The 16528-nt window shown below is 41.9% G+C and overlaps 2 protein-coding genes across 2 annotated transcripts in view; one reads left to right on the top strand and one right to left on the bottom strand.

Annotated features, from left to right (window-relative positions):
• Positions 1-16528, top strand: part of ALK (ALK receptor tyrosine kinase) — a 752296-nt gene that overhangs the window by 726172 nt on the left and 9596 nt on the right. Inside the window, 4 exon segments of the mRNA XM_050754032.1 lie at positions 2719-2811; positions 5378-5479; positions 14773-14907; positions 15591-15681. Of these exon segments, the coding sequence (XP_050609989.1) occupies positions 2719-2811; positions 5378-5479; positions 14773-14907; positions 15591-15681 (421 nt within the window).
• Positions 1-16528, bottom strand: part of LOC126933840 (protein FAM136A-like) — an 879973-nt gene that overhangs the window by 683366 nt on the left and 180079 nt on the right. The window lies entirely within an intron of this gene.

The raw sequence follows: 16528 nt of genomic DNA on the forward strand, positions 1-16528 counted from the left end.
CTTATCCTCTTACTGTCACTTCATCCTTTTGGCCTTCAGTTCTCCCTCTAGCTTCTAACCCTTTCCAACTTGCAGGTCATGCTGCTTCATAGAAATAATGAAAGCAAAAAAGGAGCCGGGAGCAGCTCCACCATCTGCTGCTTCTAAGACTGTATCAGTTCTGTTCTTTTTTTAAGGTCATTTTTCAGCCCTTTCCCCCGCTCCCCAGTCCTGTTCTTGTCCTTTGCGTTGTACCCAGAACTTTCCATAAATCTCAACTCTGGGCTTTGCCATTCCATTACTCAGTCGAGACAAAGCTGTGCACTTTTTGAAGTCGTCCTTTATTAGAGTCATCTTTCCATCTTTTGTCCATGTGCTTTAAGTGTGGACTCCTCTGAGAGCAACCTGTGTTACCTTGGTGACCAGATGTCTTCCTTCACTTAGCATTGGGATCCTTTCTCCTTTATTTTGGATCTCTGCCCACGTTGGTCACCATAGCGTACAGATTCTCTGGCTGAGGGATCATTTCCATTTGTCCTCTGACCTTTTGACATCTGCTTTCCTATAGCCACAAGACATTTCGATGATACCCAATGCTCTGTTGTTATGATGTTAACAGGATTACATTCCCTCAAGACTCCTGTCACTTCCATATCTAGAAATAGTTACTGAAGGTTGGAATTAGATCCCAGAGCAATCGTTTATTGCTCTTTTCTCCTTTTTAAGAAATTAAATTATCAAACACCAGATCAATAAGGTATCAGATGATCTGTTTTAAGCAAAAGAAAACTTCTGGCAGAAATTGTCCATCTCAATCAAAGCTTTTCTTCTGGGGTAATTTGGTCATTTGTATGGAAAAAAACGTCTTTTACATGTTCTAACTAGCTAAGAGGTCTATGGTACATACCCACAACAAAGTTGCCTCAAATTCTCTCTCCCTCCACCCTTTATCTGCTCTTAAGATTCATGGACTTCCACACATGTATACTTCTACGCTTTTGGAATTCAGAGTGGAACTTCCTTACCAGATCCACATGCTTCCATTTTTTAAAAAAAATTAGATCTTTTTCCTTTGGACATGGTTCATTGCCATTTCATGAATGATGTGTCATTCTCCCAACTCTTGGTATGTTCTGTATATTGCATTTACCTTCTTGCCATTAAATTCACGATCACTTTTTAAAGCAACCATTCCATACGCATCAGTGTAAAGACTTTTCTGGAGCCATAAATATTATTCCTGGTCTACTTTGCTATATTTCTCTTGAGAATTAATGGCTATACAGCCAACTATTTTTCTTCCTTTTTGATGTCATATGTGTTATGCGTGTATGGTTTTATGGGGGCATTTTATACACCACCTCAAAATTCAACTTAAACCTTCTGGATCAGGTCAGCAGCATTAACAACATGAATCTCCTACCCGAACCCATTATTCTCGTACCCTCAGCCATGATCCCCAATCAAGATCCTATTTTTTAAATACTATCCTAGCAGCCAGTTGATTCTCTAAGTCCTTTCTCAGCCTAGGATCAGAACCATCATGAAACCAGTTGAACATGAAAACAGCAGCTGTGCTCCCTAAGTACATCTTGTTTTTTTCTGCACAGGAACCTTAATATTATTAGAGACCCATCCTAGACTTCTTCTGGCTGTATCCCTCATTCCTACATGCATGACCAGAATGGTAAGCAGTCAGACAGTAGAAGCTGATGAGTCTTGGACAGTGGTTGACCATGCCTCAGGCGCAGGCCACAGGAAAGCAGGTCATCTAGAGTCAACAGCAGAGATGACAACTTTTTATCACCTGAAAGAAGCGATTCTTCAGTCATGTAGCTTAGCAAAGGCTTTAGATAAAATCATGGACAAAAGAACCATAATGGCTTATTTAAAATAATAATAATAATAATAATAATAATAATAACTTTGGGAGGCCAAAGCAAGTGGATCGCCTAAGGTTGGGAGTTCAAGATCAGCCTGGCCAACTTGATGAAACCCTGTCTCTACTAAAAATACAAAAAACTAGCCAGGTGTGGTGCTGCATGCCTGTAATTCCAGCTACTTGGGAGGCTGAAGTAGAATTGCTTGAACCCGGGAGGCAGAGGTTGCAGTGAGCCAAAATCGCGCCACTGCACTCCAGCCTGGGCGACAGGGCAAGACTCCGTCTCAAAACAAAACAAGAAACTAGAAATATTTGTAAATATCTTAATCTACTTGAATTTGATTTCAGGGAAGTCATGCTGTTCTAAAACACTTTTCCAAACAACTGGCAGAAACCAACCAGTGGTTTGTTCCAAATCTGCCTAAGGCCAAATAACATTCCTTATGACCCTATGTTATCTACTTTTAGCTTACTTTTTAAAAAGTAAAATGAGGACAGTAATAGCACCTTGTGTCTTATAGGGTTGTTGTGAGAATTATATATGAAGCACTTACAACAACACTTAGCACATAGTAAAAGGCCAATAAATCCTAGTTCTTAGTGTATTGCATTTCATTATGATTGCCCCATTAAACATTTTTAATCATTTCCCCTAATCCTTTTCCATTTCTCTGTAGTTGTGAGGCCTAGAATTGTTAAGGCTGTTTCTCTCACACTGAAGAATACTATACTAAAGGAAATATAGGGAGGAGAAGGAACTATTTAAACTTCAGCTTGGAGATAAAATCCTAGTGATGGACATAGTATACTTATCTTCCTAGGGATAAAATTAGGACATGCATTTTCTTTCTTCCCAGAGACATTGCTGCCAGAAACTGCCTCTTGACCTGTCCAGGCCCTGGAAGAGTGGCCAAGATTGGAGACTTCGGGATGGCCCGAGACATCTACAGGTGAGTAAAGACTGCCTCACCCCTCGAGGCCTGTCTCTTCCACCTCAGCCCCTCAAGCGAATGGGGTGTGGCTGCTTGTCCCTTACATTATCTCCTGGTACCCTGTCAACTTTCCACCTAAAATTTCACTAAGTTCCTTTTCAGGACATGGGAAACTTGAATTAGTGACCATGCCTGAAGGCCTAAATCCAGGATCACACTTCCTGCAATAATTGACACCAAGTTCTTTTTTTTTTTTTTTTTTTTTTTTTTTTTTTTGAGACAGAGTTTTGCTCTTGTTGCCCAGGCTGGAGTGCAATGGTGCGATCTCGGCTCACTGCAACCTCCGCCTCCCGAGTTCAAGTGATTCTCCTGCCTCAGCCTCCCGAGTAGCTGGGATTACTGCGCCACCACGCCCGGCTAATATTTTGTATTTTTAGTAGAGACGAGGTTTCTCCATGTTGGTCAGGCTGGTCTCAAACTCCCAACCTCAGTTGATCTGCCCACCACAGCTTCCCAAAGTGCTGGGATTACAGGTGTGAACCACCATGTCCAGCCGACACCAAGTTCTTAATTAGGTTGTCCATTGGTTCCAACTCTAATCCGGCCATGCTCTGAGACATGGGATAACTTGGATACCTGATGTGGAAAGACCTTCAAAGCGAACTTTATTGAACTTCCTCAACTCCTCTTCTCAGTCCTCAGGAATTCTAAGTGGCTATGGCTTCTATCACCCCAAGCACCTGCATCCCAGATCAGGCAGGATGCAGGGCCTGGCTCATTGCTCAGCTTTCGCCACCCCAGGAGATGTGGAGTACAGTGCAGAACCCATCAGTACCTAACACAGGCTTATTTTTTTTCCCTGCCGCATTTTAAAGGCTACATTTAAAAACATTTTCTTCAATTTTAAAAGCTAATACTACTTTAATTGTACTTTTGCTCACTCTTCTTTTCCCAGCCCCTAGTTCCTTTTTTTCCCCTGATTATTTACAACACTGACTTGCTATGTGAGCTGAGCAAGTCCCTCCTTGCATGGGATGACCCCTTCCCTAACTCACAGGGGTAGAGAGAGGAGCAGTGGTTATATGGAGCTTTAACTCTTTGGAGAGTAAGTCAGACTGATCCAGACACCACCCCTGAAGGCCTCAGTCAAACATGGTAATGGAGAGTAGGTGAGACTGATCCAGACACCACCCCTTAACAGTCCCCAGAGGGGTGAGCATGCTGAGGCTATCACGTTACCACGGGGCAGCAGCACGTGGAAGATGTAGTAAAGACGTTTCTGGAGCATCTACCACTGCTATCTGTCGTACTCCTCTCCTTTGCTCCACATCATCTTCTAACGCTACCCACAAGCTCAGTGTTCCTTCTCTCCTTCCTCAGAATACCCTGAGACTGCCTCTCATTTCAAATACAAATGCTGCAGCATGACTCCTCAAGCCCTCTGTTACCTGACTTTTCCTTCCCAGGCTCAGCTCTGACAGCTCCCAGCTCCAGGCTTCAACCACCCAAAGTTATCTACAGTCCTTCGTTCCCCACCTACTCTATACTTTGTGCAATGGCACGGGTCAGGAATGGTCTTCTGGGAGAGCGTCTTTCCTACTCAGCTCCATGAGTGCCCTTCTGTGAAGCTTTCCCTGTCCCTGACCCCTGCCTCAAGTAGAATGAATCCATTCTTCATTTATGTCACTGAGCCTTGCACATACATTACTGTATGTGGTGTTCTATAATGCAAGGCATATATATCCATTTCTTCCACCAAACAATATCCTTGGGAGAGAGAGACTGGCCTATTTATGTCCTCAGCACATGGCAGAGTACTTGATACACACTAAATATTCAGTACATATTTATTGAGGTAATTAATTAATGTCAACAGCTGGCAGGAAGCTGCCTCCTGTAACACATTCAGAGAGGAGAATACCAGGCTAGACATGCAATTGGCCTAACAGGCAGATGAGTTAATTTATTGGTTTTTATCAGTGAGTTGCATTAATGACATTACTGATGAAAACTAGTAAATTAACTCGTCTACCTTGCAAACCAACTCTACGCCTAGCCCTGTGTTCTTTTGTCTGGGTGTGTCATGGCAGGCAGGGTCCACACAGCTGTCTAGATTACTGGTTGCTTGCCTACACTGAACTAAATGCTGTGAGTGTCAGAGGATCCAAAATGATTAAGACACAAGCCCTGCTCTCAGTTCTCCCATTTTGGATCTTGCATTACTGCAGATCATCAGAAACACACTATACTTATAAGGTTGCAGTAATGTTATTCATTGTGAGCTATAACAAACAAAACCCAACAGGGAAAGCTAAACATCTGCTAGCAGGTATCTTAGTCATTGCATAGATCATTCCTCTCATGCCTCTCGTGGGTTATTTTGTCTTCTATTAAATGACACCAACGTTCTTAACTAAAAGATCTGTGTGCCCCTGCTCTCCTCCTGAACCACCAAGGACCGTTGGTTAATTTCAGACCTTTAATGGGTAGACTATATTGTTCCCACTTTCTCAACTTTCCCGACAGAGCGGATGCTTAGTGCCATCTCCAGATCCTAGTTTGGTTTTCCTCTCCTTCCCCACAGGGCGAGCTACTACAGAAAGGGAGGCTGTGCGATGCTGCCAGTTAAGTGGATGCCCCCAGAGGCCTTCATGGAAGGAATATTCACCTCTAAAACAGACACATGGTAAGTCTGCTATCATCCTCCAGGTACCCCTGCAGCCGTAAGGTGGTGCTCCTGGGCCAAATGATTCCATACCCTAAGCCAGGAGCCCCTGTGTTAGCAGGGAGGGAAAAGAGAAGAATCAATACACCCAACAACAGTGGTTCTCAAATGTGAGCATATATCAGAATTCATAAAGACTTGTTAAAATTCAGATTATTGGACCCTACCCTGGGAATTTATGATTCAGAAGGTCTGGGATCTAGCTGAGAATGTGCATTTCTAACAAGTCCCAGAGTGATGCTGCCATTGCTGGCTGGAGGACCACACATTAACAGTCACATGTAATTTTGAATGGCAGATTGAACGCATGCCCTTCACAAAGTACACACACACACACACACACACGCCGCAATAAAGGGAGTCTTTTATTTGCATTAAACCCTACAAGGACACAACAATGACAAAATTTTGGAAACTGGGAAGTCATGAACACGTGGTACCTTACTAAGAAGACTAGAAAGTGGATCTCTAAACCAACAGTCCAGATCCAGAAGCAGGGCTGGTTCCCTCGGCCTAAGAGCCCCAGAAAGGCCCAGAAATTGACAGTAGGGGTGTAGGCCAGGCACAGTTGCTCACGCCTGTAATCCCAATACTTTGGTAGGCTGAAGCTGGAGGACTGCTTGAGCCCAGGAGTTCAAGACCAGCCTGGGTAGCATAGCAAAGGCCCCATCTCTACCAAAAATTTAAAAATTAGCCAGGTGTCATGGTACACGCATGTGGTCCTAGCTACTCTGGAAGCTTGGATGGGAGGATCACTTGAGCCCAGGAAGTCAAGGCTGCAGTGAGCTATGATCATGCCACTGCACTCCAACCTGGGCAAGCAAGAGAGGGAGAAAGAGAGAGAGAGAGAGAGAAAGCGGGGGAGGGAGGACGGGGTAGGAGGGAGGAGGAGAGAAGAGAGGAGAGAGAAGAGAGGGAGGGAGGAAAAAAAGAAGGGGAGGTATAGCAAACAGGAAAATTCATGAAAGGTCTGTTTAAGGAATAACTAAATCCTGTGGCTGAGCTCCTCACCCCTGAAGCTTGCTGGCTGTCCCTCATCTACCATCAGCCCAAGACTGGGGCTCTCTCCCTGAAGAGACTGAACTGAATTCTCTCTGGTCCTGGCCCCCACTGGCCCCTCAGCACCAAGAACACTGGCAACTGGGCAGGAGATCAGATCGTTTCTCTTTGGAGGACCGATGAAGAGAAAATTACAGATACAGCACTGCCAAGTGGGGCACAGGTGCAGTGGGCTGAATAATGGCCGCCTGAAGGTATGACGTCCTAATTCCAGAGGCCCAGAATGTTGCCTTGTAAGAAAAATGGGTCTTTGCAGATGTGATGGAGTTGAGGATCCTAGAGTGGGGCAGCTGTCCTGGATTATCTAGGTTGGCCCTAAATGCCATTGCAAGTATCCATATAAGGGAGAAGGACCAGGAGATGTCATACACACAAAAGAAGAGGCAGTGTGAGCACAGAGGCCAAGACTGGATATGCGGTCCCAACTCAAGGAGGTCCCGCAGCCACCAGAAGCCAGAAGAAGCAGGGAACAGAGTCTCCCCTAGAGCCTCCGGAGGGGACACAGCCCTGCTGACACCTTGATTTCAGTCCTGTGATACCAGTTTCAGAGGTCCAGCCTTCAGAACTCTCAGAGAATGAACTTATGTTGTTTTAAGCCACCAAGCATGTAGTTTTTTGTTTGTTTGTTTTGGTTTTTTTACAGCAGTCACAGAAAATTGCACCCAGTGAAACAAGCAAGCAAGCTGCCCACCAGCCAATGTCTTACACAGAACTTTCCAATGGCTTCTTAATGTCCCGGTCTTAAAATATGAACAGACAACCAAGAATCAACAAACACTTGAGAAAATATTCTAATCTGAAGAAAACAAACATATAAAAAGGAACTTGAAAGAAGAAACATGTAGAAAGTTTAGGAAAACTTTTTTTAAAAACTATAATATCCTCCAAAAGATCAGAAAAACTATTGCAACCATAAATGGACGACAAAAGGTTATTTTAAACAATACTTTTAGGAGGATAAGGAAATCCAAGTGTGATAAGAGGCAGCCTCGAGGAGATGGGCAGGGCTGCCCTGAAGCCCGTGTGGGCTGCGTGTTCTCACTTTCTTCCAAAGAGTATAGGGCTGGGGCAGACGGGAAAAAGAAACTTCACAGTGGAGAGACCTGACAAATACAACCTCAGCCAGGTGCTCAAAGTCTACCTCAACTGTGATAAGTCTAGGGGCCAAGCACAATGGCTTATGCCTGTAATCTCAGCTCTTTGGGAAGCCAAGGCAGGTGGATCACTTGAGGTCAGGAGTTCGAGACCAGCCTTGCCAACATGGTGAAACCCATCTCTACTAAAAATACAAAAATTAGCTGGGCATGGTGGTGGGCCCCTGTAATCCCAGCTACTCAGGAGGCTGAGGCAGGAGAAATGCTTAAACCTGGGAGGTGGAGGTTGTAGTGAACTGAGATTGTGCAACTGCACTGCAGCCTGGGCGACAAAAGCAAAACTCCATCTCAAATAATAATAATAATAATAATAACAACAACAACAACAACAACAACAACAAAAACAGCAACAGGACTGGGTCGTGTTGCCGGTATGCACCCCTGATGTGATGAAAATGGTACTTTACCTCTGTGGTCTTCTTCCTCCCCATGTCCTATAACTACAGTCTAATCATGAGAAGAACAGACAAATCTCAATTGAGGAATATTCCACAAAATCCCTGACCAGATCCTCAAACCTGTCAAGGTCATAAAAAACAAGGAAAGTCGGAGATGTTGTTATAGTCAAGAGAAGCCTAAAGAAACAGGACAATTCAATGTAATGCGATATCCTAGTGGGAATCTGGAATAGAAAAAGGACATTCAGTGAAAACTAAGGAAAGCTGAATAAAGTATGGGCTTCAGTCAATAATGCCTTAATTGTGGTTCATTAATTGTAACAACTGTATCATACTAATGTGATGCTAAAAGTAGCAGGAATCGAGTATGAGGTACAGGAGAACTCTGTATTCACAGTTTCTTCCAAGTTTGAACTGTTCTAAAAAACAAATCTTATTTAAAAATTTGATGACAGAAATGTAAAAGTAATGAAAAGGATGGAGTGTGAAGCTAAATAAACCTTCCAGAAAATAAACCTAAAAAGAAATGGGAAATATAGGAAAATATAAGAATTTTTTATTTAAAAAATTAAGGGGTATAAACCAAAAGGTCCAATTAGCTGACAAAATAGGAGTCCCAGAGAGAAGGAACAGAGGAAATGAAGAGAATAAAGACAGCAGAGAAATCATTCAAGATTTCCTAGCACAGGACAGAAATTTCCAGAATGAAAGAATTCACCAAGTGCCAATCACCATGGATAAAAAGGGCACATCCTTGGCTGGGCGCAGTGGCTCATGCCTGAAATTCAGCACTTTGGGAGGCCAAGGTGGGTGGATCATGAGGTCAGGAGTTCGAGACTAGCCTGGCCAAGATGGTGAAACCCATCTCTACTAAAAATACAAAAATTAGCTGGGTGTGGTGGTGGGTGCCTATAATCCCAGCTACTTGGGAGGCTGAGGCAGGAGAATTGCTTGAACCTGGGAGGCGGAGGTTGCAGTGACCCGAGATCACTCTAGCCTGGGCAACAGAGCAAGACTCTGTCTCTCAAAAAAAAAAAAAAAAAAAAAAAAAAAAAAAAAGGCACATCCTCAGGCCAATGGTGATAAAGATCCTGCAAACTTCCATGAAGAAAAATTTAAAAATTAATAGTAAAAAATACTAGTGATAAAACATAAGGAATCCAAATGGCATCAAATCACTTAACAGCACCACAGGAAACGTAAGAAGACGATGCATGAATGAACAACCTCCACATTTTGAAAGCCCAGCGCTGAGATCATGTCATAACCCGATGTGTCCATGAATGGCCAGAGCTGCCTTTCTGACCAGCGTCACATAATGAGAGCAAGAGCCTTTGTTGTTTTTACACCAGTGAGATTTGGTTTTAACGTAACCCAGTGGATCTCTAAATGTGGTCCATCAGCACCACCTGGGAACTGCAAATCCTCAGCCCCCACCTCAGGCCTAATACAACAGAAACTCTAGGGGTGGGACTCCGCAATCTGTGTGTTAACAGATGATTCTGATATGATATGCAGTGAAGTTAGAGCACCAGCAACCCAGGGGATCCAGAGACAGAGAATAACTTAAGCAATTAAGTAATTGTCCTGAACACATGCACATCCCGTGACCCAACACTCCTATTTTTAAGTATTAGAGAGAAGATGACACAAATAGACTTGGGCGCTGGATGTTCACTTGCAACATTGTTTACCATCGAGAAAAAGCAAAACAAAAATAAAAACAAAACCCAACCCAACTACCCCTCAACTAGGAGATGGAAAAATTCACTGTGGTTTACTTATATCATGGAAAACTATTCAGCAGTATAAAAGAACACACTAAACCTACATGTATGAACATAGATAAATCTCAAAAACAGTGTTCAGTGGGGAAAAAGCAAATTACAAAAAGGAGTAGGATATCATTTATGTATAACTTTACAATGTAAAAAATGTCTATAATACAGAGTATTGTTTGTGCTTTCAGGCATTGTTTAAAACTGTGAAACATACAAGGGTAGGATACAGTCTAACTGCAGCGGAGCGCGGAGAGGGAGGTGGGGTCTTCCTGTCTCTTAAGTCTTCATAAAGAAAGGGAGAGCTGACACAAATAAGGCAAAAGATTAACATCTAGATACATAGATACTCTGGTTCTTTTTAAAGTTTTGACTGTTTCACAACTGGAATGCTTAAACAAATTACATAGCTGCAGGGATTGGGAAGTGCTCTAAGACAATCAGGCAGAAGAAGGAGGAGCTGGGGGATTTTTGGCAAAGGTGGGCGGGGGGAAGCTCCTCACAGGAGGTAACTTCAATACCTGAAAGACAGAAAGGGCAGGCCTTGGAAAGAACTGGGAAAAGACTTTCCAGAAAAAAGCCAGTGTGAACAGCCAGAGGCAGGAATGAGCCTAGCTTGTTTGCTGAGAAATTAAATCAAGTCCTGATGGTCGGAGCTAAGGGAGCCCAGGGCCAGTAGGGGTGGAAGGGATGGGTCACAACACAGACAGCCTTGGAGCTCAGATGAGGGGATGTGGATTTTATTCTAAACACCATGGGATGCCGGTTGAAGGGTTGTAAGCAGGAGTGTGATATGATCTTTGCTTTTTTTAAAAAAAAAAATCCCTCTGCCATTGAATTTACGCTAGAGGCAGGTAAGTGAAGAAGGAAACTAGTTAAGAAAATCCTGCACATTGCTAGCTGAGAGAAAGAGGAGAGTGGTGTGGCTTGGTGGTGGCAGTGGAGGTAGTGCAAAGTAGTCAGATTGAAGACTTTTTTTTTTCTTGAGACAGAGTCTCGTTCTGCTGCCCAAGCTGGAGTACAGTGGCACCATCTCAGCTCACTGCAACCTCCGCCTCCTGGGTTGAAACAATCCTCTCACCTCAGCCTCCCAAGTAGCTGGGATTACAGGCTTGTGCTACCACACCCAGCTAATTTTTGTATTTTTAGTAGAGACGGAGTTTCACTATGTTGGCCAGGCTGGTCTCTAACTCCTGACCTCAAGTGATCCGCCCACCTCGGCCTCCCAAAGTGCTGAGATTACAGGCGTGAGCCACAGCGCCCAGCCTCAAGATCTATCTTGAATGTAGAGTTAACAGGACTGCTGACTGTTGGATGGGAAATGGAGGGGTGTGGGATAACGGAGTCAAGGATGACTCCTGGGTTTTGGGCTTGAACAAATGCATAACCAGAGGTGCTGCTGAGTTGGGAAAGAATGGAGGAGGAGATGGTGTGGGTTCAGAAGGAGTTCCGTTTGGGCATGTTGAATTTGAGTTGCCTATTAACATAGGCCAGTGAAGCTAATGAGTGGGCATCTGATAGATGAAACTGAAGCTCAAAGAGCTGTGTGAGATCTTGGAATCTGCTGGATGGACATTTAAAGATATTAATTTTTGGCTCCCATTTTTCCTAAGAGCATACCCTGTATCACACCTGGAGACCATCTTCCACAATGGCCTTTTTTCTTTAATCATAACCTCCTTTCAGGTTATGATTAAGGAGAAAAATGTGGCTTTTAAAGGCTGACACAGAGCAGCTTGTTATTTTAAAATCTTTTATCAGATTGTTATCTTCATTGATTCAAATGTTTAACAGTTTAATCAGCAATAATGTATGCTATTTCTATCATTTCAGGCAGAGCAAGTTTAATACAAAAAGAAAGTGAAGTTTTAAGTATATATATATATGTATATATTTCTCTTTATTTGATTTTAAATGCTCTGGTGCAAAGCTTTGGACTTCGTCGCTCCTATTTAGGGCAGGCTTATAGGTGATGAAAGAACCATCTGGCATACAAAATATAGATTTGCCCTATCTGTAGGGTTTCTAGATAAAATACAAAATGGCCAGTGAAACTGAATTTCAGATGCACATCAAATAGTTTTTTAGTAGAAATATTGGAGCATACATATACTAAAAAAACTATTTGTTGCTTATCTGGAACTCAAATTTAACTAGGTATCTGGTATTGTTATTTGCAAATAGGACAATCCTACTTGTTCAAAATTATCAAAGTTCTATGACCAATACTACTTATTGCTCCCTTGAACTCTAAGAAAATAAATATCCATGTGCAGTTCTATTAGAGCTCTCAAAGGATGCTATAACCTGTATCTATCTAGAAAAGTGGAAAACATATAGCTGTAATTCTTTAGGCCTTATTGCCAGTTTCTGGCTCATTTGATTTTGCCTAGTTTTGCCTTGAAGGGAAGTAAGATCGCCAAACAGAAAGGAAGAATATGCGTGCCAGGCAATTTGTAGGTAGCAAAATCAAGAGATCTAATAATGTATTCCAGTCTGTCTCAGATTAGTTGTATAATAACCTCTGCTTCAACCTTCTCACCTGAAAAATAGGGAAAATATCTTTGCCCAATCCTTCTCACAACAGTCTTTGAAATTTCACACAGATGATCACAATAAAAGCACCCCATGTTTTTAGAAGATGGAGGAACTATTTTCCTCTACAATTTTTGTGGTGATATTTGCTAACCTCAGAAAACTACAGTCAGACACTAAAAGATAGTCTTTGTCAAAAAGCTAATCATTAGAGTAGTGGTTTAAAGTTTTAATCAAAATATCAAAGGTGATTCTTTTAGAACATGAAGAATTCATCTCATAAAGCTTTTAAAACAACAAATGAGAAATCAAATATTTTTTAAAGAGAAATAGACAAAAATGCCTTATCAGATATTAAGACAAATACACATAAATTAAAACAGAATGGTATCAATGCAAGAAGCAGACAAATAGATGAAGTGAAAATATAGCCAGAAACAGACCTGTTTTTAATCGCGAGTCAATGGGTAAGGAGGAAATTATCTTATGCATAGTGTTGGAAGAGTAGTTATTTGAAAGCAAATCAATTTAGGTCCTTACCTCACACTAGACACCAAATTAAATTCCAACTAGATTTAAGAAGAGAGGAAAAACAAACACAACTAGAAGAAGATAGCAAATATTTATCTAATCTTTGGCGAAGGGAAGATTGTATAACTATAAAGTAAAGGAAATCATGACATTAAAAAAATAGGTTTGACTATCTCAAAATAAAAATCTTTGGTATGCTAAAAAGTAGCATTAGAAAGTAACTAAGGCCAGGTGTGGTGTTTCACACCTGTAATCCCAGCACTTTGGAGGCTGAGGTGGGAGGATCACCTGCGGTCAGGAGTTCGAGACCAGCCTGGCCAACATGGTGAAACCCTGTCTCTACTAAAAATACAAAAATTAGCCATGCATTGTGGTGGGCACCTGTAATCCCACCTACTTGGGAGGCTGAGGCAGGCAATCAACTTGAACCTGGAAGGTAGAGGTTGCAGTGAGCCGAGATGGCGCCACTGCACTCCAGCCTGAGTAACAGCAAGACTACATCTCCAAAAAAAAGAAAAAAAAAAAGAAAAAAGAAAGAAATTAATAAAAGTATTTGAACTTTTTATAAAAGGTTAACATCTCTGACATACAAAGAATGCCTAAAAATCAAAAAGAAAATTGATAGATACCATAAAAATGAGCAATTCATAGGAAAAAAGTGAAATGAATTAATAAACACTTGGGAAAACATCCAACCATGTTAATTATCAAGTCAATAAACATAATTTAAAATATTCTACCATTTTTTGCCTTAAAATCAGCAAAAGTTGTTGTTATTAAGAATACTCAATGCTGGTGAGTGTGTCTACCACGCTTTTACATGGTGCTGGTAGAGGAATAGAATAACACATTTGGAAACCAAATAGTATGTATCAAGAATTTGTCAACATTCATATTCTTTTGATCTATTTATTTTACTAGAACTATCCTACATTTTAATTCAGTAACCACCCTGAATTACTAGATTATCCTATCTGGATTCAAGACCTATCTTGAAAGTACAGTTAATAGGACTGCTGACTGTTGGATGGGAAGTGGAGGAGTGTGGGAGAATGGAATCAAGGACGACTCTTAGGTTTTGGGCTTGAACGTATAACCAGAGATGCTGCTGAGCTGGAAAAGAATGAAGGAGGAGATGGTGTGTGTACAGAAAGAGTTCCATTTGGGCATGTTAAATTTGAGTTGCCTATTAAAATAGGCCAGTGAAGTTGATGAGTGGGCATCTGATAGATGGAACTGAAGCTCAGAGAACTGCCGGAGACTATGGAATCAGCTGGCTGTACATCCTAATCTAGTAATTCAGAGCCTTTATCTTAAAATCTTCCCTTTAAAAAATGCACAAAGATGTTCATCATAGTATTTTAAATATTTTGAAAACTGAAAACAATGTGGAAATAAGGCAAACCAACTACTCAATGGAATGTTTTATAGCCATTAGCCATTCCGAATGTTATTTATAATATGTGCTGGCATGGAAAATATTTATGCTATAATGAAATGTGCAGAAAAATCAAGGTCCAAAATTGCATATTGAATATAACTGTGACTAAGTGAAAAAAAAATCTCAGCACAGAAACGACTTACACATTAACAGTGGTTGTCTTTTAAGGGAGCATCACGTGCAGTATTTTCTTATTTTTAAAAGTTTTCTACGTTTTAAGAGTTCTCTATTATGGCCAAGGGTATAATGAAACAAAAAAAAGGGTTGAAATTGTATGTCTGTGTGCCTGTGTGAGTGTGTGAGTGAATGTGGGTGGATGTGTCTATATCCATCTCCATGTCCTCTGTCCCATGCCCAGGTCCTTTGGAGTGCTGCTGTGGGAAATCTTTTCTCTCGGATATATGCCATATCCCAGCAAAAGCAACCAGGAAGTTCTGGAGTTCGTCACCAGTGGAGGCCGGATGGACCCACCCAAGAACTGCCCTGGGCCTGTGTATGACTCTCTTAGGAACTTTTCTACTAGTAGTTACTAAGCAGTTTTTCTTTTCAAAAAATATCCAGAGTCACATATGCTTCTTTAAGATGAAGGGGTAGATAGCTGCCCTCCCTTTAATATGCCCCAAGATGGGAATGTGACTGCGACTTCAATGAGATGGGTGGGTCTCCCAGGCCCTCAAAAGCAATGATGCCATCCCAGAAAAAGTGTCCATTGTCTGGCTACAGGCTGTGGACTCACCAAGCCTACATTCCCCAAGCTCCTGCTGGGAATGTGTGTCCCAGGCCCAGGCCCTGCTGCCGTACACCATATGTCCGTGTCTACTTTAAAGATTTCCATTCCCTGCAATGTCTGCTGCCCTGCCTGGCACCCCTCACTTCCTTCCCACAAGCAACGCAGATGGGAAATGTAATTGGAATATTCTGTCCCCGAAGTGGCTTTAATTCAGGAATGGAATGAGAGCAGCCGTAGTTAACGTAAACATCAGGATATCTGTGTTAGATACCTTTACACCTGCACACTCTTCCTTGACCAATCAGCAGGGGGCAGCATAGGCCAAGTACACGGGCCTAGACGAGTTCCCGCCCTCAACGTATTCATTCCAACCCTGGGGCTGGAACAAAATATATTTTTCATCGTTGTGCTTCTCCTGATTTTAATTAATGTGCTGCTTCTTTTAGATACCGGATAATGACTCAGTGCTGGCAACATCAGCCTGAAGACAGGCCCAACTTTGCCATCATTTTGGAGAGGATTGAATACTGCACCCAGGTAGAAACATTTCTTCCCTTGATCAACATTTACTCTATATGGAAAAGTCTTAAAGATGGCAAATACCGAAATATGAAATAGGTCAAGCCAGTCAGAGTATAAGATTTATGATCACAATAGTGAAAATTAATTTTGTCTAAAATGGAATGACTAGTGTCTCCATTTGCCCATTTTGTAAAATATAATACCAGTAAATTCACCAGCACACAGCACAGAGCCAGACGCGCAGTAAGACTGGGGAATCAATACAGTCCACAAGAATTTACCAAGTCCCTACTGGGGACCTAATGTTTTATTAGCCAGAATTGAAGCTTCACAGATGTATGGAACACATCTGCTCGCAAATAGTTTAGAGCCTGGCTGCAGAAATAGCAACATGTGAAATAATTAAATGCATATAATTGATACATTATATGTCCAACTATGTATGTCAGGAGGATTAAGGGAATGAAATTTCAAAGTAATCTGAAGAAAGTTTAACATCAATAATACTTGTGTATCATTCATACTGTACAAATCACTTTTTGTGTATTTTGTTTTATCCTTATTGAGGAATGTAAAATATCCCCACCTTATAGATGAGGAGTTAAGGCCTGAAGAGTTTGTCTAAGTCAGACATTTTTCTAGCAATCCTGTGGGTTCCTCTATAGATCCCTCTCCCATTCCCTCAGTAATGATTTGAAATTTTTGCTTCTCTCCCTCATTTTCGGCAGACACCTATGCTTCCTCCCCCAAGAGGGTGGAGATTATCGTATGAGAATGACCTCGTTTCCTCCCTGTCTCTGATACAAACTTCTCTGCCTCTGCCGCCATTCCTCACCACTCTCCTTCCCAGCTCTCCTCCCCT

This window comes from Macaca thibetana, chromosome 13 (assembly GCF_024542745.1).
Source record: "Macaca thibetana thibetana isolate TM-01 chromosome 13, ASM2454274v1, whole genome shotgun sequence".
NCBI lineage: Eukaryota > Metazoa > Chordata > Mammalia > Primates > Cercopithecidae > Macaca > Macaca thibetana.